This window comes from Zootoca vivipara, chromosome 9, assembly GCF_965207765.1.
Source record: "Zootoca vivipara chromosome 9, rZooViv2.hap1.1, whole genome shotgun sequence".
NCBI classification, from domain to species: Eukaryota; Metazoa; Chordata; class Lepidosauria; order Squamata; family Lacertidae; genus Zootoca; species Zootoca vivipara.
The window spans coordinates 55,594,478-55,622,269 of NC_142592.1; the positions used below are offsets into that span (position 1 = coordinate 55,594,478).

At 39.6% G+C, this 27,792-nt stretch overlaps 1 protein-coding gene across 26 annotated transcripts in view; it reads left to right on the forward strand.

Moving 5' to 3' along the window:
- The window catches only part of CACNA1C (calcium voltage-gated channel subunit alpha1 C), a 541,815-nt gene that overhangs the window by 315,122 nt on the left and 198,901 nt on the right, over positions 1 to 27,792 (forward strand). For all 26 annotated transcript variants that reach the window (XM_088676810.1, XM_088676812.1, XM_060279995.2 and 23 more), the window contains 3 exons: positions 2,021 to 2,160; positions 19,838 to 19,990; positions 23,702 to 23,898. In XM_088676810.1, coding sequence (XP_088532936.1) covers positions 2,021 to 2,160; positions 19,838 to 19,990; positions 23,702 to 23,898 — 490 coding nt within the window. The remainder of the gene's footprint in view (positions 1 to 2,020; positions 2,161 to 19,837; positions 19,991 to 23,701; positions 23,899 to 27,792) is intronic.

The following is a 27,792-nucleotide window of genomic DNA, read 5'->3' on the forward strand; positions in this document are numbered from 1 at the left end:
GATTCGCTTTTAAATGCAAACTGAATTGAATTTCTCCCCTATCACAAGTTATGGGATGACTGATCATTGGGGGGGGGGGGAGAGGAAAAGCCACTGGAAATATACCAAGGAGATATTGTGAGTGACATCCCATATTTAGCTCATTTGTTTTCCATGTGTGGAGGAGAATGAATTCCTTTCAAAATACAACAATGGAAGATGGATCATCTTAAGGAAAATGGAAAGCAGCATGTCTTCACAACGAGAGACGATTGAGATGTATGACTGAAAATGAGGCTGCTGCTCTTTTTTCATGAGATGCCTAGTGAGGCAACAGTCCCCATGATTTTTACTGCAGGAATTTTTGAAAGAATGCTGTGCAAAGTGTAAGATGGGCACACTTGCATGGCTGGGAACAAGCTTTCTATAGCATTTCCACATGATGCAGAGACTGCACAGAGCAGATGAGAAGGGATGTCTCCCACCATAATTGCATATAGCAAAGATCCTCCATTTGACAGTCCACATTACATGTTAACATGTGCTTAATAGCTAATACCACCCTGGGTTTGGCAACTTTCCTTCTATGAATTTGCAGGCAAGATTCTGGTTTTGGAGAGATTTTAGTAAAGCTGTAAAACACTATCAGAGAAACCTTTTCCAGTGAACTCTCCTTCACAGGCTCCCAGGGGACTGGGACGACTGCAGACACGTCACTCATCATCTGGTGAGAGGATTATGTTTAGCAGAAAAGCAGAAATATTTGAATAGGAAACAACATGTTCCTAATGCTTGTTCACTGGACTGTAAGAAATATGCAGAGCCAAATTTGGCATCTGCTGCCTTTATGAGCACCATCTAATTACAAAACAAAAACAAAAAAACAAAATTCTTGTGCAAGATCATTCTAATAAATCATGAAGGAGATTTATAACTTTAAAGGTGCTTTGAAAGCTTTATGCCTTTTCTCCTTACAACAACCCTGTGGTGTATTCGTTTATTATTTCCCTTTTAGATATTAGATAATTGTAAATACATTTACTTGGCAGCAAATCCACTGAGTTAAGTGGGACTTGTTTGTTTGCAATTGAGATTAATCTAAGGGTGAGCAAATTACTATTAAACTCTTTAGTAAACTGAGCAAGGAACTGAACCTATTCTTTGAAGGTATTTTATACATTTTACTCCCTGGTTTTGAGAGCCTGTAGTGTCTAAGCATATGTGCCCATCTACTATCTGTGTGTATTCAAGTCTTCCTTCTCATACACTATTACAGCCCAATGTAGTTACATTAATTGATATGTTAGTAACATCAGAGAGACACTATTAGTCTTTGTTCTGAAGGTGGCTGTGAACCCCTGCAACCCTTAAGCCACTTCGGAGCCCAAGCAGCAGTTGTGGGTTGCTATTATCTAATTTCTTATCTGATTTATGCCTAATTATATTTAAGTACAGTATTTACATTTACTCAAATGTAATGCACACATTTTTTGGCCAAATTACATCATGAAAATTAGTGTGTGCATTAGATTTGATAGTGCATTACATTCGAGTAAATACAGTATTTAATGTTTAACTTTGAACACTATTCCACTAAATGCTCTGGATTGAGAGACTTTTTGCTAATGCATATTACATTCACCAGCAAATCCTTTTTTGGTTTCAAGGTTTTGAAAATTGAGGTGCACATTAGATTTGATGGCACATTACATTTGAGTAAATATGGTATTGAGTAAACATGGTATTACATAAAAACAATAGTAACACAAAATACAGCATACATAATACTTCAGTTAAGTATTCAGCTATTCCAGATTATATCTATCTATAAACTGAAATGTGAAAAAGGTGAAAAGTAAAGAGCAAATGGTTGCATTTATGTGCATTTTATAGGCAGATTCATCCCCCCCTTCATTTTTCTCTTGTGTTCTTTGCAATATATGCAATATATTTAAAAGCTGCAGTAATTTTTCTTCCTTTTATTTTTATCCATGCTGTCTACTAATCATTTGTTTCCCCTTTCCATTTCCTTCCACCCAAGGCTTTTTAGTGCAATTTTAGAACAAGCAACCAAAGCAGATGGGGTAAATTCAATAGGAGGCAAAGGTGCCGGATTTGACGTCAAAGCACTTCGGGCTTTCCGAGTATTGCGTCCCTTACGGCTGGTATCTGGAGTTCCTAGTAAGTAACTAAATCAACTTCTCTCTCTCTCTCTCTCTCTCTCTCATTTGTTGTTGGTTTTTTTCAATAAAAGATGTAAATATTGTGAGATGCTGTGTTGCTGAAAGAGATGTGTACTAAGATTGTTCAAGCACTTAACATGATAGAGGATTTCAAGGTGGAAGATAAAAGAAGGAGCAAGGAATATACAGTGGATGCTCAGGTTGCGAACATGATCTGTGCGGGAGTTACGTTCGCAACCTGCAGCATTTGCAACCCACAGTGTTCGCAACCTGCGTCTGTCCACGCGAGAGTCGCAATTCGGCACTTCTGCGCATGCGCAAAGCGCGATTTAGTGTTTCTGTGCATGCGTGCATGCCAAAACCTGTTCCGGTACTTCCACGTTCGGCGCAGAGTGCAATCTGAAAAGACGCAACCTGAAGCAGCTGTAACCTGAGGTATGACTGTACTGCACATGGTTCTGGTTACCCTTAACACTTATAAAGAATAGAATCCAGTGTGAGATAACAGAGAGGGAAAGATACAGGCAGGTTTTATGAGAGAAGAGTTGCTGCACAGGCCATATGTGACTGAGCTATTGCTAAATAATGTGAGGTAATAGATCAGTTTAAAACAACAAGAAATGAATACATAATCAATGTAATGAAACTAGTATGAAGTAAATCAATCTAAGAACCGGATTGCTGACTCTGAAATAGATGTCTGTTAATAATCTCACATATGGCTGGCTTGATGAAGAAGGTCTCACACTGACTAAATGCCTGTTCTCTTGAATGGCAATTGTATTCCCCTGCGTTTCCCAGAAGGCTAGGATTCTGATCAAATCTGGACAATCTTTTGTAATGAAGTAATATGATAGAGATATCATTTCCTGTGGTGTGCACACTTTGTTTTTTTGTCCTAGTGCCATGTCGTGCCAAACAATGGATGGGGGGGGGGAACACTGCAATAACTCCATAAACCTGTGATCAGAGCTGTGTACTCATTGTGAGAAACAATGCCTCCATCTGGGATGGTATCAGTATCCAGCAGGGTGCACTAATGCTGGTTCCCATGGATGCAGGTTTATCTGATGACAGCAGCTGGGTCTGGGAATCCACCTGCATCTTTAAATTTTACACAATTCTCTGACATGATGTTAAATGTACATGTGTCTCCCCCCCCCAACACACTGGGACGCCTGGGACTGGCATGAGGAATTACTATGTAGTGTAGCCAGTTCATGTCATTGTTATGTGCAAACAGCATGTCTGATGTGCTTTGTAGGTAAGAGGATTCACCTATATGAGAGTATGAATTCATTTTTTGAAGGTGACACTATGATGGACTTCCCGTCATAATTTTGATATTTGAGGAATGCCAAGAAAAACATTTATTCAGCCTTCTGCAGACGTATCTTTTTAATCAGCTAGCATTATCACATCTCATGTGCACATGGGTGATTATTAAAACTGCAAGTTTTTATATCATTTTAAGATTAGCAACTAAATAAGTTAGAATGTGGGCCTCATTGGAATGCTTCTGCAGGGGAAAAATTATTAAGATCGCTAGAGCCTTCCATGCTGCAGCAGGCAAAAAATTTGGTAAGTTCGATGAGGCATGAATGGGCGAAGAGCAAGTCTATCATTTGATAAAGGAACTTCTTTATACCTTAAAGAATTTCTAGGGTACAGGAACATTTGTTCCTCCTGGATCTGGTAAGTTACAGCTTAACAGAAGGGCTATATTGAGTTCATTATTAAGCTAACATATACACAGCTCCATTTTTTGATGAAACTCCTGAACAATTTACAACATATTTCAACATGTGGGATTCCAGTGTGCTTTTCTACCATCCATATGAGGTTGAGAATTGTTCCAGAAGTAAACCTCCATTTACAGAGTAACTTGATGGGCATCACTCTAGCCCATAACATTTTGCTACCTAAAGTGGAATCCTCCTACTCCCCATAGGATTTTTTTCAATGAAGCACATATGCTCGAGCTGAATGGGCACAAGAGACAGGGCCTTTTGATTATGACAATTAAATTATGGGGCATCATCCCAAATGTGGCCTACTTAAACATATAGTGCTTGCATTTTCTCACATAGCAAAGATATTACAGTTTCAGTATGCATTTTGCTGTGTGCAAACTGCAGTAGTTCTCATTTTATCATGAGATACCTTGAGGGCTCCAGGATGGGAAAAGTGGATAGAAATTATTAAAATAATGTAGACCACCCTTCAACAAGAGTTTTTGGGGTGAGGGGCACCATGTGACAATAGAATATAAAATAAAACAATATTCAGTAACACCATAAAAATGCATTATCGTAATATAAGTTTATATAAATGAATAAACTGAAGTAGGCAATTACTATGGAGAGGCAAAGTCTAAGAGACTGTTTCATTGCAGCACAGATATCTAGGACTGCAGTCTATCTTAAATTAGGTAGCTTATATACGGTATTATTGTACTGTAAACCACTCTGTGTTCCTTGGATGGAGGGTGGTATAGAAATGATGATGATGTATGTGGTATGCAAGATTTTAGATGGTTTGGGGTTTATATGCTGCTGATTGTAAAGTGAAACAAACAATCAAAAATATCTGATTGTTTCTAGTATGTACATGGGCAATATAATAAATATTATCATTTACTGACTGCAAGCCTTAATTGGTAGATTTATTTATCAATTTAAAATTTAGTTGATTTACTTGGTAAGGGTGAAGTTTAATTGAGAGCTCTGAGTGGATTTTTCTTTGGTGCTGGTGTGTTACTCTTAAGAGGAAATGAAAAAGGGGACATTAAAAGGGCATTTCCTTTTAAGAATGAAAGAACTCACAGACTCATAGAATTATAGAATTGTAGAGTTGGAAGGGACCCACGGGTCATCTAGTCTAACCCCCTGCAATGCAGGAATCTCAGCTAAAGCATCCATGACAGATGGGCATCCAATCTCTGCTTTAAAACCTCCAAGGAAGGAGAGTCCACAACCTCCAGAGGGAAACCATTCCATTGTTGAACAGCTCTTACTATCAGAAAGTTTTTCCATATGTTTAGTCGGAATTTCCTTTCTTGTAACTTGAAGCTATCAGTTCGAATTCTACCCTCCAGAGCAGAGAAAAAACAAGCTTGTTCCCTTTTCATGTGGTAGCCCTTGCGATAGGTGAAGATGGCTGTCATATCTCCTCTCAGTCTCCTCTTTTCCCGGCTAAACAGCTCCTTCAACCATTCCTCATAAGGCTTGGTTTCCATACCCTTGATCATCTTGGTTAATCTCCTCTGCACATGTTCTAGCTTGTCAATATCCTTCACAGTGTGACACCCAAAACTAGACACAGTATTCAAAGTGTGGTCTGACCAAGGCAGAATAGAGCAGACTATTATTTCCCTTGATCTGGACATTATACTTTTGTTGATGCAGACATTAGCATTTTTAGCTGCTGCAATACACTGTTGACTCATGTTAAGTTTGCGGTCCACCCAGACCCCTAGATCCACATCTTGTAGTTGCATATCTTATTCTTCCTGCCTAAGTGCAGAAGCTTACATTTGTCTCTACTGAAATTCATTTTGTTAGCTTGGGCCGAGTTCTCCAATCTGTTAAGGTCATTTTGAATTCTAATTCTGTCTTCTGCAGTATTAGCTACCCCTCCCATTTTGGTGTCATCTGAAAATTTGATGAACATCACCTCAATTCCTTCATCCAAGACTTAGAACTATTCTGGTGTAGTGGTTAAAGTATAGAACCAAGACTGAGGAAACAGGTTATCCTGGTGACCCTTTGATCTCCTTCACAGCTGACCCATGGTTTAAACTTTAAAACTGTGGATTGGCTAAGCAAAGTTCCAGGTTTGTGTCTTTCCCACTCCCCTTCCTCCTCTCATGGTTTAAAGCTGATGTGTTATGTTACTTAGCAAAGTTCATTTTGAATGGGGATCCCTAGCTTGAATCTAACACTAAACTGGGATTATTTAAAAGTGAAACTAGTCAAGGGGGAAGAGCATGCAAGCTTGCTCAGCTTATTCAGGTTTATATGCGTAGCACTAAACCATGGTTGCATGCAGACATGGCAACTGTCTTTTGGCCCAACATACCTCATGCAGTTGTTCTGAGTATAAAATAGGGAGAGTAGAACCATGTATTGTTCACCAGCTTGAGATTTTGGAGAAAGAGCAGAAAAGAAGTACATAAATAATAACATGAATAAATATTTATAAACTGCATTTCAGCCCTAACAAGGCCCCCAAGGCAGTATTAAAAAGATGACATTAAAAACTAAAAACTGTGTGAGATGGAAATGTCTTTGCAGCTCTCCTGAAAGTGAATAGAGATACGGTAATTCCAGTCTAACCTTCCTTGATATAGGGAAAGATGCTCCTGTAGTTTCCTCTTCTTCCACAGCAAATTTTGAAATCTCTTTCCACCCACACAACAGTTGATTAATGTGTGCAGAATAAACTCACAATAAACATAAACAACTTATATAAGTGCATCACAGGAAGCCTACATCAATGTGTAATGAGTGTAGAATGAAGGTGGCTTTTCAGCTATTACAAAAAAATAGCCCAGGAAAGCCACAAAATCACATTCCTTGCTGAAATTTGTTATATTTGGGGATATCTCTTTTTAAAACAATTTTTATTGAAAGTTTTCAACATAAAATAAAAGCCATTAATAGCAATTGCAGAGATTTATAGCACAATTCTGGGCTTGTTTACTCAAAAGAAACAAGTTCATTGTGGCTTAAAGGTAGAGGTAAAGGGACCCCTGACCATTAGGTCCAGTTGCGGATGACTCTGGGGTTGCAGCGCTCATCTGTGTACAGCTTCTGGGTCATGTGGGCGGTACCTATTTATCTACTTGCACTTCGTGCTTTCGAACGGCTAGGTTGGCAGGACCTGGGACCGAGCAATGGGAGCTCACCCCGTCACGGGGATTCGAACCGCAGACCTTTTGATCGGCAAGCCCTAGGCTCTGTGGTTTAACCCACAGTGCCACCCGTGTCCCATTGTGGCTTACTTTCTAATATTTCCATTTATGATTACAGCCTTAACCATGTACTTTAAAGCTGCAATCCTATACAAATTACGTACCTGGAAGTAAAGCCTAGTGAACATAAAGGGACTTGCTTCAGAGATAAAAATTCCATAGAATTGCACTGTACTTCTTCTGAGGTTTTTCACTTATTGTTGCTGCAAAATGCTTTGCAGTGTTCTTGATAAGAAGATATCTTATGAGAAGAGCTAGGAATTAGGTAACTGGGAGAAAATTGTTTTGAGCTAGGTTGTTTTTCCATTTGTTGCAAGTTGTCAGTGTGGGTGGTATAGACATGCTAGGTGGCAAACTGGATTTTACTATATTTTGTTTCTTGATCATATACTCTTCCATGAATTCACGTTCTGTGGCTTTGTTGTGAGGTTTCCTTGCCTATAAAATATATTTTGCAATTTAGCCAGCACTAATTATATAATTCTATGTGAACGGGACCAAAACACGACAGCAGCTGGTGCAGTCCTTTTGGTACTGGGCCCATAGTTTATACTCCGAAGAGTCGCTTATGAAGATTTATTTCTGTATTTTGTTAAAACATGTCCATAAATTGTGCAATCTTTTCTCAGAAAATAATATACTGATCCCAGGATGCACTTTTACACTTGCAAGATCATTTCATGCAGAATTAGGCTTTAAGCATAGAGGATGCCTAAGCTTAGAGTCCGCCTTAGCATAGGTGCTAAGCCATAGACTAGAGCCTACGCTTGGACCTTAGTAAGGTACTAGAGGAGAAAGTAGTTTACTAGGCTATATCTTAGCCTTTGGCTATATGGCTATTAGTGAAAGCACCAGAAATTAAGAGACAAACTAGATACAAAGTGAAATATATAAATATAACTTGTTTTTCACTCTCTTTTGCACCATGGTTGCAGAGGGCGAGAATTAGAACTGCCACATATAGCCTCAGGAGGACAACTTCCTTTGCTTGCGCCGATACTATCAATTTTCTATTAAGTGCAGGAGAAAAATATAAAAATAAATTATGGTTTATTTTTACAGGAACAAGCCTAGGTCAACCTGGGCTTGCATACTTCTCCTTCCCCTCTGTGGTATGGCCACAATAAGATCATAAGTTTTCTCCTCAGTTTTTAACTATCCACAAATCTATGCAGTGCTTTTTTTCTTTTAAAATGTTTAGGGGTACTTTCATTTTGACTCAAGAAAATCATCATTTTATAGTTCAAATCAGGTAAATAAATACAGTGAATGGACAAATGTACAAAGATTCACAAAATGTTTAGGGGTATGTGTACCCCTGCGTACCCCCAGGAAAAAAGCACTGGTATTATGTCTGAACTTGGTATTATGTCTGAACTTAAAAGAATTCCCCTAGATAACACATCTTTGGTTTTGTAGTATAGGTAAAAGTATAAAGTATGAAAACCCAGAAAATGGTCTGAAAGGTAACTGATGCAAAAGGGAGAACCGATAGAAAAGTGAGTAACACAGGTATATCTATGTTCCTGAAACACTAAATCAATATCTAATCTAAATTATGAGGTCAATATTAAAAATAGAGCAAATACCAGGGCATTGTGCTATACGTAGGTAGAATATTCTTGCTGACCTATATTTTTACTAAAGGCATCAGTACAGGATAGTATTCCTTGATCTTGTACCCTCAAGTAGGTAATTATGTCTCAAAGGTCTTAAGACTGTGCACTGAAAAAAGCAATAGAACTAATGGTTTTAAAACAGTGGCCAGGGTTTTCAGAAACAAATATCTCCCATATCTGATAAGAGTTTACACATGCAGTAATCATTTATTTATTGATAGTATACTATATGAGATGCTTCCACACCACCAAAGCAGATGCACATGCAAGTGGGGGTGGTCACTGTTAGTAACATTCTGTAGGGTGCTTTTCATTGGTGTGATATTACTATACTTGTTTCTTGAGTTTCTGTTTATGTAGGGAATTCACCATGAATATGAAAATCTGGATTTAGCAAGCATACATCTAAGTGCTTTCCAGTTCTCTAAATCAGCCTTCCCCAAACTGGAATTCTCCAGGTGCTGTTAGACAACAACTCTCATCTTCACTGACCATTGTCCTTGTTAGCTAAAACTGATGGGATTCGTAGACCAAGAACATCTGGGAAGAAGTGGGTGGGAAAGGCTGCTCTAGAACATCTCTGAAAAACAGAGGCCAATTAAAAATTCACTGTGTTACAGGGGAAGTGAAGAAATCTTTTGTGAAATCTTTTCAGGACCCAAGTGTCCTGTGAGGAGGAAGAGGAGCCAGCAGCAGGACAAACAATAATTGCTATATATAAAAGATTCCAGAGTACAAATGTGGGAATAAAACCATTCAGATATCATATGAATGCACTGTAAAAGAAAACATAAAAATTAATCAAAAAAATTAAAGGCAGACAACTACTTACAAGAAAGTTATTTATTGAAACCCACTGAGGCCTGTTTTTGAACTGTGGGTGAGGAGGAGAGTCATCTGGAGGAAATTATAACTCAGATGCATCCCAGTAGGAAAATGTATTACTGAGCTTAAAGATAAGGCCTATTAAGACCTCTTGGGTTCTTAGCCTAGCTATCATCACCACTAATACACACAGAGAGAGCACTTTCCACAGGTAGAGGGAAGAAGTAGAGGCTGGAAAAGAAGACTGGAAGGCAAGTTCTCAAAGTAATAATTTTCCCAATGTTTCTTGGAAGAATCTTGCAAAGGCTGACTGTCTTTAGCATTTATATCCTGGCTGTTTGACATGTACATCCTTTTCAGCATTTACACCCTAATACAAAACATAAAGAACAGAAAGGTGTGATCACAAAGGTAAAAGATGTGTCCCTATATCAAAGAAATGACTGGTGGATGGTACTGTTGCATTCACACACAAACAACTTTCTGAATTTCTGTCATAATATGTCAAGCAGCTTCTTCTGAGGCACCTGCAGAGCATGAACCCACAGAGAAGTCCCTGTGGGACCAAGAGTTTTGGCTTTCCTTCTTTGTGTTTAGTCTGTAGATAGAAGGGTCACAAAATGCTGATGCTTCCACAGAATAAATATTGTATACATGTTATCAGTGTAAATAAGTACTGTAGCTTATGAGCCCTGTGAAGGAAGTTAACACATTTTGCTTACTGAAACATTTATGGAGACCATTTCAGCCAGCAGCAGGCAGTCGCAACTATTTTCATTCTTTCTTTTAAGGTGAATTGATATGCTTTTAAAATAAACGTAGAAAATTGTTTAAGATTCTAAATTATTAACAGTAGAAAATAGTTAGCTAGACTATTGTAAACAATGCTTCTTGAGGGCTTTGTTTTCTCTGTTTCTATTCACATGTCTATCTTGAATAATCTTGGACTTGGTAATACAACATTCATGTATAAAATATGGTGGTTTATGGATTTTCAAGTCTGATTCTTAGTTGTGTTATCTATACCAAGGGTGTTATTACTTGAAATGATTATTTTCATTTTTCTGCTGATTGTTTTGCTCTCTTGATTTGTTCTTTCATGTAGTGTTGTAGTTTTAGTATGTATTATCATTAATTCCAGAATGTTAGTCAGTTGCAGCAAAAACAACAGTCTTCTGACACCTTAAAGACTAGCATATTTGTTTTGGCATGATGTTTTGTGGAGTCTATCAGATACATGCAATGTTATCCCCAGTTGGTCATCTATGCATGGTCGTAGAGATAAAAACTCTAAACAGTTGGGTCAAGATGCAATGAAATGCAAGAGCAAAATACATGACAATTCAATTAAAGCTGAAACTTATGCAAAATTAGCAAAATTAGCACAGTGATCATTCATAATAGCAATAATTGGTGAAGAAAGATCAATAGCTTTACCTATTAAGAATAGCTAGGCATACATTTCAACTATAGAAAAATAGAGACTTGGATTGACACCTTTCTTTTGCCTACATTTAACTACACTTATTAGTCCGTTTCTTCCCCTCAGTGCACTTTTTCTCTGCCATGGATGTGATAGTTTTTGCGCGGTCAGGTGGAGATCCCCAAAACCCCAGGCAGCCCCTGAGCAGAATAACGACACCAGACAATGTTCTATGGGATTAAAATTGGCCACAACTTTATTAAGATTCAGATGTAGGGAGACCTTGGCACAGGCATTGGGCGTTTATCCTCCCAGCTCCCCAGCGGGGGTCTGGGTAATTTCCGGGTTATCCAGCATATATGGGGTTGACTAGCTCTGGAGAACATATGTTCAAGCAGATAGCCCGCCCCCCTTTTCCCCACCGCTGGAGGGGGAGGGCAATGACGGCCCCTGGGTGAATGGTCAATGCCTCCCCCCTAGACCCCTTTAACGGGAATCCTAGTATCACCGCCGCAATGGGGGTGGGGGGTCACCTCCCCCACGTCCCCCCCATTTTGGTAAATGTCTAAAGGATTCCTCCCAAGGCCTGCAACCGCCAAAGTTGTGATGAATTGCTACGGGAAAGGCGAAACCTGCCAATGCAGGGAAATTCCTTTCCGGCCCATCAACAGCGGCCTTGTCATAGCAGCGCCTGCGTGCGTGTTCGCCTGTGGAAGAAAAGAGGTTAACCTGCAATGTAAGCATTAATTTTTGGGGAGTGGAGGGTGGGAAAGCTCTGGAGCCGTTGACTGCTTCTGAGGTATGTCTCGCCTTCTGCTGTGGGTTACCTCCTCCTACCTGGCCAATCCCACCCTGGCAACACCTCCCCCGGCCGGATTGTACGGCTGGCTGTGTGGGCGGAGACCACAGGTATCCAGCCTGGGAAGGTGGTGCCAGCCTCCGAACTGCTGGGGGCTGCCTGAGGCTCCCAGGGTGCTACGCATGACCGTGCAAAATTGCACCCCTTTTATATGGGGAACGGTCATTATTCCCTCTTGCAAAAAGGTTTGGCATATTTGCTGCACTGGAGCCCCTCAACAGAGCAATCCAAACCCCCAATCTGACACATTGCAGGGATTCCAGATGAGAAAGGGGTGTCTCTCCCACCAACTCTGCCAACCTGTGCAAGGCTCTACCAGCAGGGGGTCCACTACAGCAAAGCTTTTAACTGTACCCACCTAAGCTGGAGGCAGGCAGAAGCTAATGCTAGGATATTTGGGGTATAGGAAGATAGGATCCACTAATCAAATCCAGCAACAGCAAGAAGTGACAATAAGTCTAATCTGGTCCTCTCTGCTGCATCAGCCAGGTGCCGTTGCAGCAAAAAATTCTGATCCCACCCCCCATTCTGATGTGGCATCTGAAGTCTCAGCACTAGGACAAGGTTCTAACCTAGTAGGGCTTGTTCTCGGCAGAGTCCAAGTATCCTAAATCAAACAGTGCAGGCACCTTTTTCAAATCCAAGTTGCAGGATAAGGTCAAGTATATTTTAGTTTCTATGGAGGTAAGGCCAAACTTAGCAGAAGGTAAGTCCAGGTAAGCAAAATCAGACAAACAGAGATTGAAGTTCAAGTGACAAGGGCAGTAAGCACCTGTAGCTCTACATAGCATCTAGGCTGTCAAGCACATTTAAAAGTTGCTTCAGCAGTCAATCTAGCCTGCAGCTTATTTTAAGCAGCTGGCTCCATGTGATGTCTCTACTCTTAAAGGGGACTAACCTGTTTTAGAAGCCATGGGTTCTAGAAGTGCAGGGGTAGCTATGGTTCTACTATAGCCTTTGAGATGGAATCTGAAGAGGGCAATGTTATCTTATTTAGTTTGCCACATTTTTGTATCAGTTTGCATTTAAAAAAAATCTTCAAAAAATAACCAGAACTTTGGTGTGCATTTTTCCTAAGATACATATTTCTACAAGCAATTTTTGTATGTTATTTTCACCAATATATGTGTTCTTATGCACTTTTTTATTTTGGTTAAATAACTGCATTGTGAAATTCAGAGAAGTACAGATTTTGAAGGATTGCTGTATTTTAGTTTGTGCATCGCTTTGAGAAGTGCAAATTAAGAATGTAAGAAGAGTCCTTCAGGATCAGGCCAAGGCCCATCTAGTCCAACATTCTGTTCTCCCAGTGATCAGTTGCTCTGGTTCATATTAAAGTGTTAACCAAAACTAATTTCTTCCTTGTCCCTTCTCCTCTTCAAAGTTGGTTCCTCATCTTTGGGAAGCTATTCCAATTAACCCCTCAGAATCCCATAAATCACTTCATGATGTTTTGTCTGCAATCCCATCTTCAGTTAACAGTGAAAGCTTTTGACTTGTACAACCTCAGGTTTGTAAGCTCTGGGGACAGCAGTTGTGAGCTGCCTGTGTCTGCCTTGTGCTTGAGTACTTTAATGGAGTGGTTAATAATGAACATATGTGTATGTCTGAAATGCAAAGTGTTTTTCTGGGTTCCTTAATATCCTCTCAAATGCTGTGAAAAGATCTGATCATAAATACTAAATCAATTAATCATGAAACTAAGCCCTTGGGATGCTTGTTCTCTGTGTTATGGCTGCATCTGAGATTTATGAGTTCTCTAAAACACTTTGAAAATAAAAGACTTTCTTTGCTTATTTCAAGCATCTCATATTGACACAAAATGTCTCCCAAGTGCCCCCTACCTAGGAAATATAACTCATATAGGATAGAAGAATCATTTGAAGTGTGAGCTCAGGGATTTGTGTGAGATCAAGGATTCAGGGGCATCTCAGCAGGCAGTATAAAGCCTCTAGTTTGGCCAGGTTTAATATTCTAGGACCTTAGTCCTCTTCCCTAGTCCACCTAGTAGTGCTTTCTTCAACTAAAGCTCCAGCTCCAGTAGACTCACTTCAAGGAAAACATATCCTCCAGGTCTAGATTCATGTTTGACCACTCACATCTCTGGCACTGTCCTAACGCAGTACCTCATTGGCTTTGCAAAGCCCTGCATGCCCATCAGGTGTTTCCCAGGCTGTTATATTTATTCTTATTAGAGTTGTTGCCCTGGTTTTGAGCTCCATTGTTCCAAATCTTATGTACTGAAAAACTGTAGTCCAAAAAGGGTTTGAAATTAAAACTGCTAATATCATAAAACCATTATGCGAATCTATGGTGCAACCACACTTTCAATACTGTATACAGTTCAGGTTACCAGACATCAAAAAGAATAATCTTTGCCTCCTGTGCTGGGTAAAAAATGCCTCCTCCAGTCTTCTATTTACCCAGAAGGAACTCAGTGGATGGGGTGGAGCCAACCCCTATATTGGGAAAGTTTCAGAAAAAGGCAACAAAAATAGTCAAGGAGCAAGTTGCCTGTAAAGAAGAGTTTCATGATTTGGAGACTTTTTAGCTTTAAAAGGTGAGGAGGAGGAGGAGGAGAGGAGACATGATATAGTTGTATAAGTTGGTTCATGGTGTCAACAAAGTGGACAGAAGCTTTTCTCCCTCCCCCATAATTCAAGAACTCCTGGAAGATTCAGGATAGACAAATGGAAGTACTTATTCACACAGTATATAGTTGAACTCTGGAATTCACTACCACAAGATGTAATAGTGCTAACTTGGATGGGTTCAAAAGAGGTACACAGAAACCCATGGAGGAGATCTATGATCACTAACCATGGTAGCTGTCTTACCTCTAGTATCAGAAGTGATATGCCTCAGAATACTAGTACAGTAGTTGAACGCAAGTGCTATTGTGGTGAAAGTCCTAGCTGTTAACTTCCATAGGCATCTGGTAGGCCACTGTGAGAAGAGAATTCTGGGCTAGATGAGTCAGATCCTGTAGGGTTCTTCTTTTGTTCTTAAGGTTTTTGTTTAGCTTCAGAAATGTGCAGGGGGCTGTTGATGGGCAGGCTAAAGTAGATGTATCAAAAAGGAGCAGAGTCAACAGAGAACCTATCTCTAATGGTAACTAGTCCTGATCTCTGAAAATAACAACAGTTGATGCATGGTTAGCCAAAGAACTATATGTGAATTTGACCTTTTGGGCTAGTTTTCATACTTTCATGCAACCAGGTGCAGTGGCTATTGAGAACCAATGTGGAGTAGTAGTTAAGTGTGCTGGACTAGAACCTGGGAGACCAAGGTTCACTCAGCCATGAAGGCCACTCGTGACTTTGGACCACTTACTGTCTCAGCATAATCTACCTACCTTGTTGTAAAGATAAAAATGAGAGGGGAGAATTATGTACACCACCAATCTAGTCCAGCAATTAGTTGTGTATGGGAAGTCCACAAGCACAATATGAGAGTGAAATCCCTCTCCCACTGTTATTCCTCAATGACTTGTATTCAGAAGCATGCTCCTTTGGCCATCCAGCATGACTTGTGGCTTTGATAGCCTTATCCTCCATGAATTTGTATAATCCTCTTTGAAGGCTATTAAATCTCTGGGCACCGCTGGAGGTGCTATTTAAGTTAGACATGTATCCACTCAGTCTGTTTAGATACAGTGTGAGAAAAATGTGTTGAAAATAAAGAAACCAAGAAAGTGGATTTTTCTAAATGACCCACTTGGATTTTATGTGGTGGTATGATTTTTTTTTTTTAAAAAAAAATTGAAACACTTATATTTTTGCTGTCATGGCATTATCAGTACTGATCTTAGTATTCTCATGTTGGCTTGCACTTGTGAACACATCAGCCTTACATCAGCTGTATGTCAAAACAGGCTCATTCTGTAGTGTATGCAGCATATCTCAGCTAATTTTTTGCTTAACAGCAATCCATTTAACAGTAATCGGTTTGAAATGCCATATGGCAATATATCAAGCATTAAAACTGTTCATAATGCATCACCAGTGTCATGTTCTAGATTCACAAGTGTATAGTCTAAAGATAAGCAAGATGGCAAGGGAACAAGGAGAAGGAAAAATAAAGAACTGGTGAAGTTGCCTCATCCCTTCTCCCCTCCAGTCCCTGTAGAACAGGGTCCCCAAACTAAGGCCCGGGGGCCGGATGCGGCCCAATCACCTTCTAAATCCGGCCCGCGGACGGTCCGGGAATCAGCATGTTTTTACATGAGTAGAATGTGTCCTTTTATTTAAAATGCATCTCTGGGTTATTTGTGGGGCCTGCCTGGTGTTTTTACATGAGTAGAATGTGTCCTTTTATTCAAAATGCATCTCTGGGTTATTTGTGGGGCATAAGAAATTCATTCATATATTTTTTCAAAATATAGTCCGGCCCCCCTGTGTGCCTCTTCCTCCTCCTGCTCACCATTATTTCTGTACGACGTAGTTACTATTTATACTAATGACCTATATGTTTTATATGTTTTGTCTTTGTTTTTATATTTTATATATATGCCAATAAAGGTGTTGAAATTGAAATTGAAATTGAAAATACATGAGTAGAATGTGTCCTTTTATTTAAAATGCATCTCTGGGTTATTTGTGGGGCCTGCCTGGTGTTTTTACATGAGTAGAATGTGTCCTTTTATTCAAAATGCATCTCTGGGTTATTTGTGGGGCATAAGAAATTCATTCATATATTTTTTCAAAATATAGTCCGGCCCCCCTGTGTGCCTCTTCCTCCTCCTGCTCACCATTATTTCTGTACGACGTAGTTACTATTTATACTAATGACCTATATGTTTTATATGTTTTGTCTTTGTTTTTATATTTTATATATATGCCAATAAAGGTGTTGAAATTGAAATTGAAATTGAAAATACATGAGTAGAATGTGTCCTTTTATTTAAAATGCATCTCTGGGTTATTTGTGGGGCCTGCCTGGTGTTTTTACATGAGTAGAATGTGTCCTTTTATTCAAAATGCATCTCTGGGTTATTTGTGGGGCATAAGAAATTCATTCATATATTTTTTCAAAATATAGTCCGGCCCCCCTGTGTGCCTCTTCCTCCTCCTGCTCACCATTATTTCTGTACGACGTAGTTACTATTTATACTAATGACCTATATGTTTTATATGTTTTGTCTTTGTTTTTATATTTTATATATATGCCAATAAAGGTGTTGAAATTGAAATTGAAATTGAAAATACATGGGTAGAATGTGTCCTTTTATTTAAAATGCATCTCTGGGTTATTTGTGGGGCATAGGAATTCGTTCATTTTTTTTTTCAAAATATAGTCCGGCCCCCCACAAGGTCTGAGGGACAGTGAACCGGCCCCCTGCTGAAAAAGTTTGCTGATCCCTGCAGGCATGGGCTCCACATCCAGAGCAGTCAAGGACAGTTGCCTATTGTGCCACTAACTCTGCTTCCATGGTTGTCTCTCAGGAGCCAGGGTCACACGTAGGTCAGCAATTAAAAATACGGTGTTGTTGAAGTAAACTCTTTATTCAAAACAGCGCAGGCTTAGTGAGATCCTACCAATTCTTTCCAATAGAGATCCCAGCAATTATTTCCCAATGAGACATTTGCAAGGATGAAAGCTCCTCACTTTTCCACCACTCTCTAAGGTTCCTCCTCTCCAGGGTCTTTCCCAAGCAAACTGCATCTGTGCACAACCGATATCTGCTCTACTCTTTTCATTTCTCTGCATGCTAGGAGACCAGGAGGGCAGGGAGCTGGTTGCAACAGGAGAGTGAGACTCCCTAGATTCCTTAGCAGCCAGCTTGTTTCAATTCTGCCTCTTAGCCAGTATCCACTCTAGCCTCCTATTAAGCCTCAGAGACTGTACTGCTCTCTGCCACAGCCTCTTCCTGCTCCTGCTCACTAAACCCTATTACATCTTCTGCTTCCAACACCACCTCCTTCCAGTTTGCTGCTCCCTCTGACCACTCATTGTTGCTCCACCACCAGTCCCCTGGCTCTGTGTCTGCTTCTCCTGGGGGTTCCCTTTGGGGTTCCCCAGCTGGTGCTTCCCACCACTTCCTCTGCATCCAGCCAGTTTATGACATTGTGAGAAACCATGTCTAGCACTGCCTTTCAAAGGAAGGAAGGTGTCTCACCTGCCCTACCTGCTTCAAAGGAGGCAGTAATGCCACCTCTGTCCCTCAGCTCACGGGGGTGCTAACACAGGTGTGAACAAACAGTAAAGGTTCAGCCTTCCTGGCATAGTGCAATGTTGCTTACCCAGTCTCACCATCCTAAGTTACTTGGGTATTCTATTTTCTATACACACCTCTGTCCAGGCAATAGAAAGCCTTGGGACTCAGCTACACAGGTCAATTTATCTGAAGAAGTGTGCATGCACACGAAAGCTCATACCAAAATAAAAACTTAGTAGGTCTTTAAGGTGATGCTGGAAGGAATTTTTTTATTTTGTTTCGAGGTCAATTTATAACGTTATAAATGCATTATAAAAATGTGACACCAGATGGTGCTGTAGAGCAGCAATCTGAAGTAAATGAAAATTTCCCTTGGGAGCTGTATTTTTAAAATAGCTTTTTTCCACAGCGTTTTTTATATCTGTGTAGATCCATCCTTGGAGGGCTGCATTCAGTCCCTGATCTTGAGGTTCTCTACCCCTGCTGAAACATCTTAGTGGCATGTTGCCAGTCTACACTAAACAAGCTTGTACAGTTGTGTTTTATCACCAAAAATATTTGCTACAAATAAGTCTAAAAACACAGGATAATTAAAACATTGGAATGCAATGGGCTAACAGAGACAAATTATAGATGCTTCATAAAATATTAGAGAACAAAGGATGGCAATTTCGATAAAAGTAGTTTTAATATACTAAAGGTACAATATTAATATATTAAAAATACATTGTTTTTCTTGTTCCCTGTAAATCATATAAAGTTTTATACAACTGACAGTTTTCCAAATTATTGGTGCTCATATCATTGTAAATATTATTTTTCCAAATTAATATATTAGTAATTCAGGGGTTAAATACAGGTCCAATATATCTGCAGAGTCTTCAGAAAAACTAAGAGAGCTTGTAATTGTTGGCCATTTCTGAAGCTATTAAGGTGCTTAAATTGATGCCCTCTTAGCTTTCCTTACACTAATGACTTACTAATATGGTAATGTTTATTACAATATCATTTCCATCTGTGAATCTTTAAAGCCTTTGCAAACATGAGTGCATTTACTACAGCACAACAAAATCTGTAGAGTTATCCCCCAAGGAGCACTTTTTAGCTGGTTTTCAAGAACCAGCAAAAACAGCATCTGCGTTGCACTCCAGAAAAGACTTTGTTTCAAGTGAAGTGGTCCCTTTGTAGTGTCCTAATCCAGTTATCCTAAAATTTACTATCATTAACAATCTGTCAAACCTGGCGTTGTGAAGGTGGGGACAGTCGGGTTAGGGTGTATCCAACTAGAATGAAATCTAATTGTTCAGAGCAATAAGCAAGCCTGACCCTTGCTTTTATATGGATAAGAAAGCTATTAGCTCGTTCATTCTGGCCTCTTGCTTCAAGCAGTCTTCCATGGATGGGTGTGGTTGATCTTTCTATTACTTTGGACCTGTAGTTCTTACCTCTGTTCAGAGCTGAATGGCAAAACACAGGCTGAAGTATTGCTTAATATCCTTCCAATAGCACCTCCTACAAGACTTGTAATCCTGTTGCAGTGCAATAATACTTTATATAGTAAAGCAAGTGCACAAATCCTTACACTCAGGGCTTTTAAAGCTATGTAAGCATAATGGTGAAGTCAAGGAAGCACCATTTTATAACTGCTGGTGTAATATGTTAGTCATTTTCTTGATCAGATAGCAAATGTGAAAGAAATATCAAAATAATTTGTATATTTGTATATTTATTAAATGAAGAATTTTCCTGCATACCCTTGTCTCCAGTAGATTATTCAGCATTCACTTCTTGCTACAGTGTTGTCTTTCTCATTGCAGGCCTCCAGGTGGTTTTAAATTCCATTATCAAGGCCATGGTCCCTTTGCTGCACATTGCCCTGCTGGTGCTGTTTGTTATAATTATCTATGCTATCATTGGATTGGAGCTCTTCATGGGGAAGATGCACAAGACTTGTTATGTAAGCTTATCAGGTAAGAAATATGCTATGTAATCCCACATTGTGTAACACCTTTTATTATCAGTGGAAAGTGGTTATGATGTGATTTAACAGTACTTAATATCAGCTTAGTGAATGTGAAAGCTCCAGTGATGATCAAATAACACCTGTTCTGCTTGCCTTGCCTGCCCTGCACTAAGAGCCAAAAGCTCAAAGGATGATAAGAAAGAAGCTAAGAAAGCTCTATCATGCAATCTCTGTAGATAGTTTTAAACAGAGCAGTGCTATAAACAACATCTCCAACATATTCTTCTAATTCAGGAGCAAATCACCTTAAGACTGGAAGGGGCAAATGAGAAGCCTTTGTGCATTTTCTCCGTGCAGTCCCCTGTCAATCAGCATAAAATAATGAAGGGTGCATTCAAAATAATGAAGGGTGCATTCTGTAGCCTATTAAAGACCAAAAGAGCTATGGGTTCATATATTTAAAGTATGACATTGTTCCATAAGTTGAGCTCATTTCCAGACAAACCCATGTATCTCGTGGATTTGTTTGCAAATCACCTTGACAGCTTTTATAAAATCAAAAGGGAGCATAAAATTATATTAAATAAAATATGTGCCACATTTGATATGTGGTTGTCAGGAGGTGATTGTTGCTAACTATGTGAATCCTGCTTTACCATGTAGCTGAACCATAATGAAGAAACTTGACAAATACAGAAATGACCATTCAGATTGCAGATGTAAAAGAAGCATAACAACTTTTCTCATGGATGCAGCTCCTCCCATATGAATAATTTGCTGTGTGGAAATGTCAACATTTAGGAGATGGAAACCTAAATGTGGGCTGATCAGTGGCATGGAAAATTAAGGCTCTTGTGAGAAATGATTCAGATGATCCAGGAATAAACAACTGCTCTGATTAAAAATTGTGGAGCACTGACTCTTCATCACTGCTAGTTATTTTCTTCCATATTCATCTTCCTCTCCTATCCTCTCCTTGAGCAGCACATGTCCTTCTGACATTAAGCAGTATATATCTTTGTTTTTGATTTGTTTACTAGCATGGGTTTCCATGGCCAAACAATCCCTATCTAGAAATGTTAGTGGGGAAACCACCTGAAGCCAGGCTACTAAGGCTGCCTGGACTCTAGTGACAACACTGGATCTTGGACTATTCCCAAACTGCAAACTTGTTTTCTCAAGCAGAGTGCCACACTGTCCAGAACAGGTTGAACACTAATTCTCTGAACCTGAGAACAATATACCCACAGTGCCTCTGTCTTCTCTGGATTCAGTCTCAGTTTGCTGGCCCTCATCCAGCCCATTACTGAGTCCAAGTACCCATTCAATGACTATACAGCGTCACCTGACTCAGATGACATTGAGGAGTAGAATGTCAGCAGTGAACTGATAGCACCTCATTCTGAATCCCAAAATGACCTCAGCCAGAAGCTCTATGTAGATGTTAGAAAGCAAATTTAATATTATGTCAAACTGAGTCACAGAGTGACTAATTACTGAGAACTTATGCTTGCAGGCAGGCAGCTCAGCAACTGTAGTTTCACATATCCTCATCTGGGACCCCACAACAGGGAGTCAAGGCTCAAATTTCCACCTTCCCTAAATTTTGTGAACCTATCTACCGGTAGTAATTACAGTTTGAACCTGATACAGTATTATTATTATTTTCATGTCCAAGCTAAAATCAAGCTGGTATAGTCAAATTCTGAGGATTTGGCAGGCAGGCAGGTAGGCAGGCCTGTGTGTGTAGTGTGTGTGTGTGTAAGTAATCCTTTTTGTTGCTCCTGAATGAAACTTTCATTTCATCAAATCTGATGCCAGCAAAAGTAGCATCACCCTTCTCTCTGCCTCTCCCACACAGCACCCTATTTGGAGCAATAATTTGCTGTTTAGCCTATCCAATCATTGACTTCATGGTTTAACATTATGGTAGAGCTTTCGGTCTGCATGGAGAGGGGTATTTCCCAGAGCTAAACTGTTGCAGAAGAATTTAATGTCCCTAGTTCATCACCTGCCACAACAAAATGGTTTTGACTTTTGTCATTAGCTCATTGATCTGGATATGAGCTAGCAATGTTAAGAGCAACAACTGTCATATCCTATTATCAGTACAGTTCCCAAATATAAACTGTTGTAAATGTTAATAATGTGTAGTCTGACTCAGTGACTCTGGTTCTAGACAAAGCTTCTTGGTTTGTTTCACTTTCACATACTCTTTCCATTTACAAATTCAAACAAACCATCCCTTGAGTCTTTTCAAGTAATCATATAAGACAGGGATGGCAAAGCTTTTCAGGCTGAGGACCACACAAGGGGTACATGGCAGTGGTGGGTGTGGCCAAGAAAAGTCTCCCACAGGCATGCACTTCATGCCCATCACAGCACACATACACACAGCAGGTCACATTGCAACACAGCACACACAGAAAGAGATGCACAGTTCTTTTTAAAAAGAATATATACTTTGTTTACTTGCAAACGTATTTTAAAAAATTGGAAGCCTGCCAATCAGCTGCATAGAGAGAAAGATGGAGATAGATTTTGTTAACTGCTACCACCACTATTTCACCTTGCTTACTAAGCAGCTGCTTGATCTTTTCTCTATCTTCCCCACCTACCCCTTTCCTTGCCTTTCCTGATGCTGAGGGGAAAGGTAGCAACAGTGATTGTGGACTGTAAACAGTTGGACAAATGAGAATATATTCAGTGATGTTTCCAGATTGTTCAGGAATAAGTATAAAACTGCACAGCATGAGTGGCTATTTAAGTCTGGTCTAGAGATGTTTTATATGTGTACTTCTAGAGAAGGCAATAGAAGAGTCATGTGAAAAGAAGAGTACAAATCAATTCTGGCATTGCACTTGTGACCCATATGAGTCAGTAAAGAATTTTTCCGTCCATGTTATGTGGATGCATAATACTTGATGATGTCAAAGTGCCTTTTAGGTTGTTTTGAGATCAACTCATAACCTGTAAAACATATTTGGGATTGTGACAACAATTGCCTGTTGACTTTGGGAGGCTTCTCTCTTCCCCGTTGTTTGTTTGTGCCATTAAAGAACTAATTCCTGGAACTGTTTGCCTTTCTGCTCTGTACATCTTATTTACCTGTGGCACACTATGTTCTGGATTACACATGGCCTAATCTATTGGAGAATAGAAGCATTTACAGTAGATGATCGTTTTATGATTTTTTTGTTTTCTGAACAATCAGCTATCTGAATTAGGTTTTTTATTATTTGTAACAAATCCATGAACCATATTAAAGTAATGCAGATTATAACATTTTTTACAAGCGCAATGGCCATAGATGACAAGATATAATCCATATTATATCTATCTTTCTATAATTTTATAAAGTAAGGGGGAAGTTAAAATACTTCTTGAAAGGTTGCTCCTGAGGTTTGAGGTGCCTTCTATACTGGCATGGGATATGGCATGGGGAGCTATAGCAGGAAGGAACCTGCAAAAATCAGGACCTTTCCTCCAACTGCCACACACAAGTAGAAGCAGATTCCTGGCACACATTGGTATCTTTGGATCCAAGGCAGTATGTAAACTGCCCTGATTTCTATGAAGCGTAAGCACAGCATAAATATATAAAAAGTTAATCACAATTAATGTCTTCAGATACCTTGCCACCATTATAAGCAAATAATTCTTTTCCTCAACATTCAATTGCATGGATTTTAACAATTCTTTATCCCTGTTGTTTAAGAAACACCAGCTGAAGAGGAACCCTCTCCTTGTGCACCTGTATTAGCGCATGGGCGGCAATGTCAGAATGGTACTGAATGCAGAGCAGGATGGGAAGGACCTAAGCATGGCATTACCAACTTCGACAATTTTGCCTTTGCCATGTTAACTGTGTTTCAGTGCATCACCATGGAGGGCTGGACAGATGTGCTATATTGGGTATGTATGTGAAATCAATCTGTGGCAATGAGGATACAGCACTCTTTTTATGTCATGCTCAAAACATGGGGCTGTTATTGCTATTTTGTTATACTGCTTGCTCTGTATGTCATGCAAATGGGATAACTACTGAACTGATACCTCAGATTGCTGTAGTACATTAAAGGGGCAGTATGACAGCCTTTCGCTGTTTGTTCTTAACTTTTCAGTGTTACCTTTCAATTTACATGTATTGATCAAGATTTTCACTATGCTTTTACTGACCAGTGTTTTCTTGCATGAGAAATGTTTCATACTGCTCCAGATTAATAAAGCAGCACAATTTCTTGCTAACCAAATAATAACACTTCATTTAACCATCTTACTATCACTGGAAGCACCAACCTCTAGATATCTATATAAATGAAGACTCTTGGGTCTTACTCATAGGAATATCTAAATTGTTAAACTATTGCCAACTCACAAGAACTGAAATATAGTGTGTCTATGTCACCCTGATTACTAAAAGAAATCTAGAAACAGAATGGGATGAATCCAACGGTAGTCATCCTCAGAGTAACTATTTTAGGTCCATTAATTTAAATGGGTCTACTCTTAGGTAAAATTTAGATGCCGACAACCCAACATATCTATCTCTGTCCCTTGAAACTTAGGCCATGGAGTCTTCCTCATAATAACAGCCAACATTCCACTACAGTGTAAGTCAAAGCACAGATGAGGGCAGCCAGAAATCTTTGATGACAGAATACAAACTGTAGTTACTAGTATTAGTATAGGAGTCACAGAGCTAAAGGATGACCATGTCTGGCCCTGTTGAAGCAGGATTGTCCAGATCTAAACCTTCCATAAATAAGTTTGTCTAATATTCCTTAAATTGTTCCAGAGAAGGAAGTTCTACTACTTTCCTGAGCAACCTATCCCCTTGTCTAAAACATTTTTACACTGAAGAAATCTGTAGTAATGTTAGAAATTACAGCTTGCATCACAGACAAGATTTATGGTTTCAGATACTCCTAGTAAACTACTCTTGTTTCTTGAGTGAAGTGTCTCTGTGACTGAATCTCCATCACTTCCAGTGGCAGAAACAGGGGGGGGGGATTACAGGGGCGGTCACAGATGGGGCACAGCTTATTTCTAGGTGGGCAAGTTGTTCTCTGAATGAAAAATATGCTATATGTTAACAATAGGAGTCCAGCAATGAGAGCAAGGGTTGGGGGCCAGGTTTGCCCCTTCCCCCCAGTTCCCCTCTGGTGCTGTCCATGCACTTCTCTAACAAAGATCCTGTACTAATAAGACAGAACTGCAAGTTCACAGAAAACAAGGCTGAACAAGGCACACTGAGCTTTAGTGGTCATTAACATGATAAAATTTAGCCAGAATTAGCTCATAGACAGGGTTAAAACATAAAGGTTAGAATGCTAGGTGTGCTGCGAAGCATTTCCACACATGGGAATTGGCATTCAGTTCAGTGATTGTGTGACTCTACATGTGACTTGAATTCTGGTTGGCAAACTACCTACTCTGTTGAAGTGAAAGAGGGAGGCTACGTGGACAGTGGAGCACCATGTAGACAGTGGAGCCCCTGAAGCCACGGGAAATCACTTCATTATGGCACAGGCTTAAATTTGTTTGAATCCATCCTCTTATGTGTATTTAAAACTTTTTTTAAAAAAATCTAAAAGTAGCAGTCCAGTAGTCCAGTGAGGAACACCATCATGAGACATAGGGTTACCATCTGAGTTATCATCAGCACAGGACACACAAACATATATATTAGACCAGTTTTTTTTTTTGAAAATCAAGCAAAATTGTTAATCTGACATGGTTCTTCGTCAGACTGGCATAGATAGCTTTGAGAGCAAGAATCAGCTTAATTTTATTTATATGTTTCTGTCCTCTCTCCTCTCTATGACTTGGCATGAGGTGTAATTTAAAAATAATGCTTATACATATTGCAGGGTTTATTTAAAACAAAAAAAACAAAAAACCTACATGTCATAAAAAGCTTAATTCTAGCCACCAATATCTGGCCCAAATGCAAAAGGTTTTCAAACTTCTGCCATTTCTCCTTCCCCCCACCAAGGCTTTTGTGAATTTACAGGAAAGGAAATTCCATTTTCCAATTCTTTGTGGATCTTTTTTTTTTTTTTTGACATTGTAAGGAATTCTGCAGCATGCTCCCTAGATTGGGCCTTCTCTAAAAGTGTTGGTATCTAAAGCAGCTGCCTGGGTTGATTGCTTGCACAATTGGGTTGGCCCCCTTGCTGAGTGGATTATAACAACCGAAGGGAACAAGGTAGGAAGCCTGCAAGTTTGATGCAGCTGGTTTAGACATGCTGACTTGTAAAACTCCCTTCCATCCTCCAGCATCTCTGAAATTGCACTCTTGAGCTTTGATGAAAAAGCTTGAAACAGGAGTTCACAGTTGCCCTGGAAACTCCTGTCAGGAAATCAAATTGGGGAAGAAACCAGGCAATAGATATAATTTACTTTGCTGACAGCCTTGACATGTTTTGTGAGCTTTGCTTATCCCTCTGCAGCCTGTTGAAGCCCATTGAGGGAGATGTGGTGATGAGGAACACAGTGATATTGCCACATTTTTTTAATGTTATAAACAGAACCACCACCCCACAATTTTCAGCAGCTGTGTTTGTGCTTTCTCACCCTTTATTTTTAAGGGTGCATAGGCTTGAATTAGCATGGCCTTTCCACACAAGAGAATAATCTGTTTTGCTGAATGCACCTCTCTGCATGTTTCCTGTACATATCCCCCCCCCCAAGAAAGAACCACTGCTTTCTTTTATGATTGGTTTGTTTAGAAGGGGGAAACAATAAACACAGCAGATTTTGGCAGGATTGTGAAATATAACAAAGAATAAGCCCAGGGAATTAAAATAAAACAGTCATCACTAATTAATTCCAAATATCTCTTGGCTGAAAAAAGAAAAAAAGATGGACAGGTATTGGGTGTTCATGTTTTGTGCCAGTGAGAAGCCATGATGCCAAGACAATTGCTGCCAATTCCAGAGGGCATAAAAAAATCCTGGATTGCTGTGACTTGTGTATACTACTTCATTTTAATTTGTTCTGGTTTCAAATTGTCCATTATTAAGCTTTCTAAGTCACTATGTAGCCCGGACAATGTAACATTAGCCAGGCTATCATAGCACTTTTCATGCATAAAATGGGTATAAGTTCTTCTTCAAGATATAGCCATTATTAGGAGAGAACTAAAAATGGATTGGTGACCACAGCAAAAAACAAAAACAAAACAAAAAAAACACCAAATAAACTATCCTTTAAGTGAATGGGAAAGGCACAGGCTACTCACAGTCTCTCTGTGATCATCCCACCTGTACAATATGGAAGACACTTGATTAATTATAGTTTATGATTCCTTGAAAACTAGAATTGGAAATCAGGGTTCATTGAATTTAGATATAACAGTGAACTATGGTTTCCCACAAACTATAGCAGGGGTAGGCAACCTAAGGCCCGTGGGCCGGATGAGGCCCAATCACCTTCTCAATCCGGCCCACGGACGGTCCAGGAATCAGCATGTTTTTACATGTGTAGAATGTGTGCTTTTATTTAAAATGCATCTATGAGTTATTTGTGGGGCATAGGAATTACATAGTTCATTTCCCCCCCAAAAAATATAGTCTGGCCCACCACATGGTCTGAGGGACAGTGGACCGGCCCACGGCTGAAATAGGTTGCTGACCCCTGAACTATAGCATGGGCCTGGGAGTTAGTGGGTATTGTTGTGCATAAGGAGATGGAGAGGAAGGAGTTCATGAGGCTGAAGCTTCTTGGCTCCAAAATATGGGTTGGTGTTACATTTGAACCAATTGAGAATTTGCTGGGAACTGGAAAAGAGGAGGCCTCTGTCCA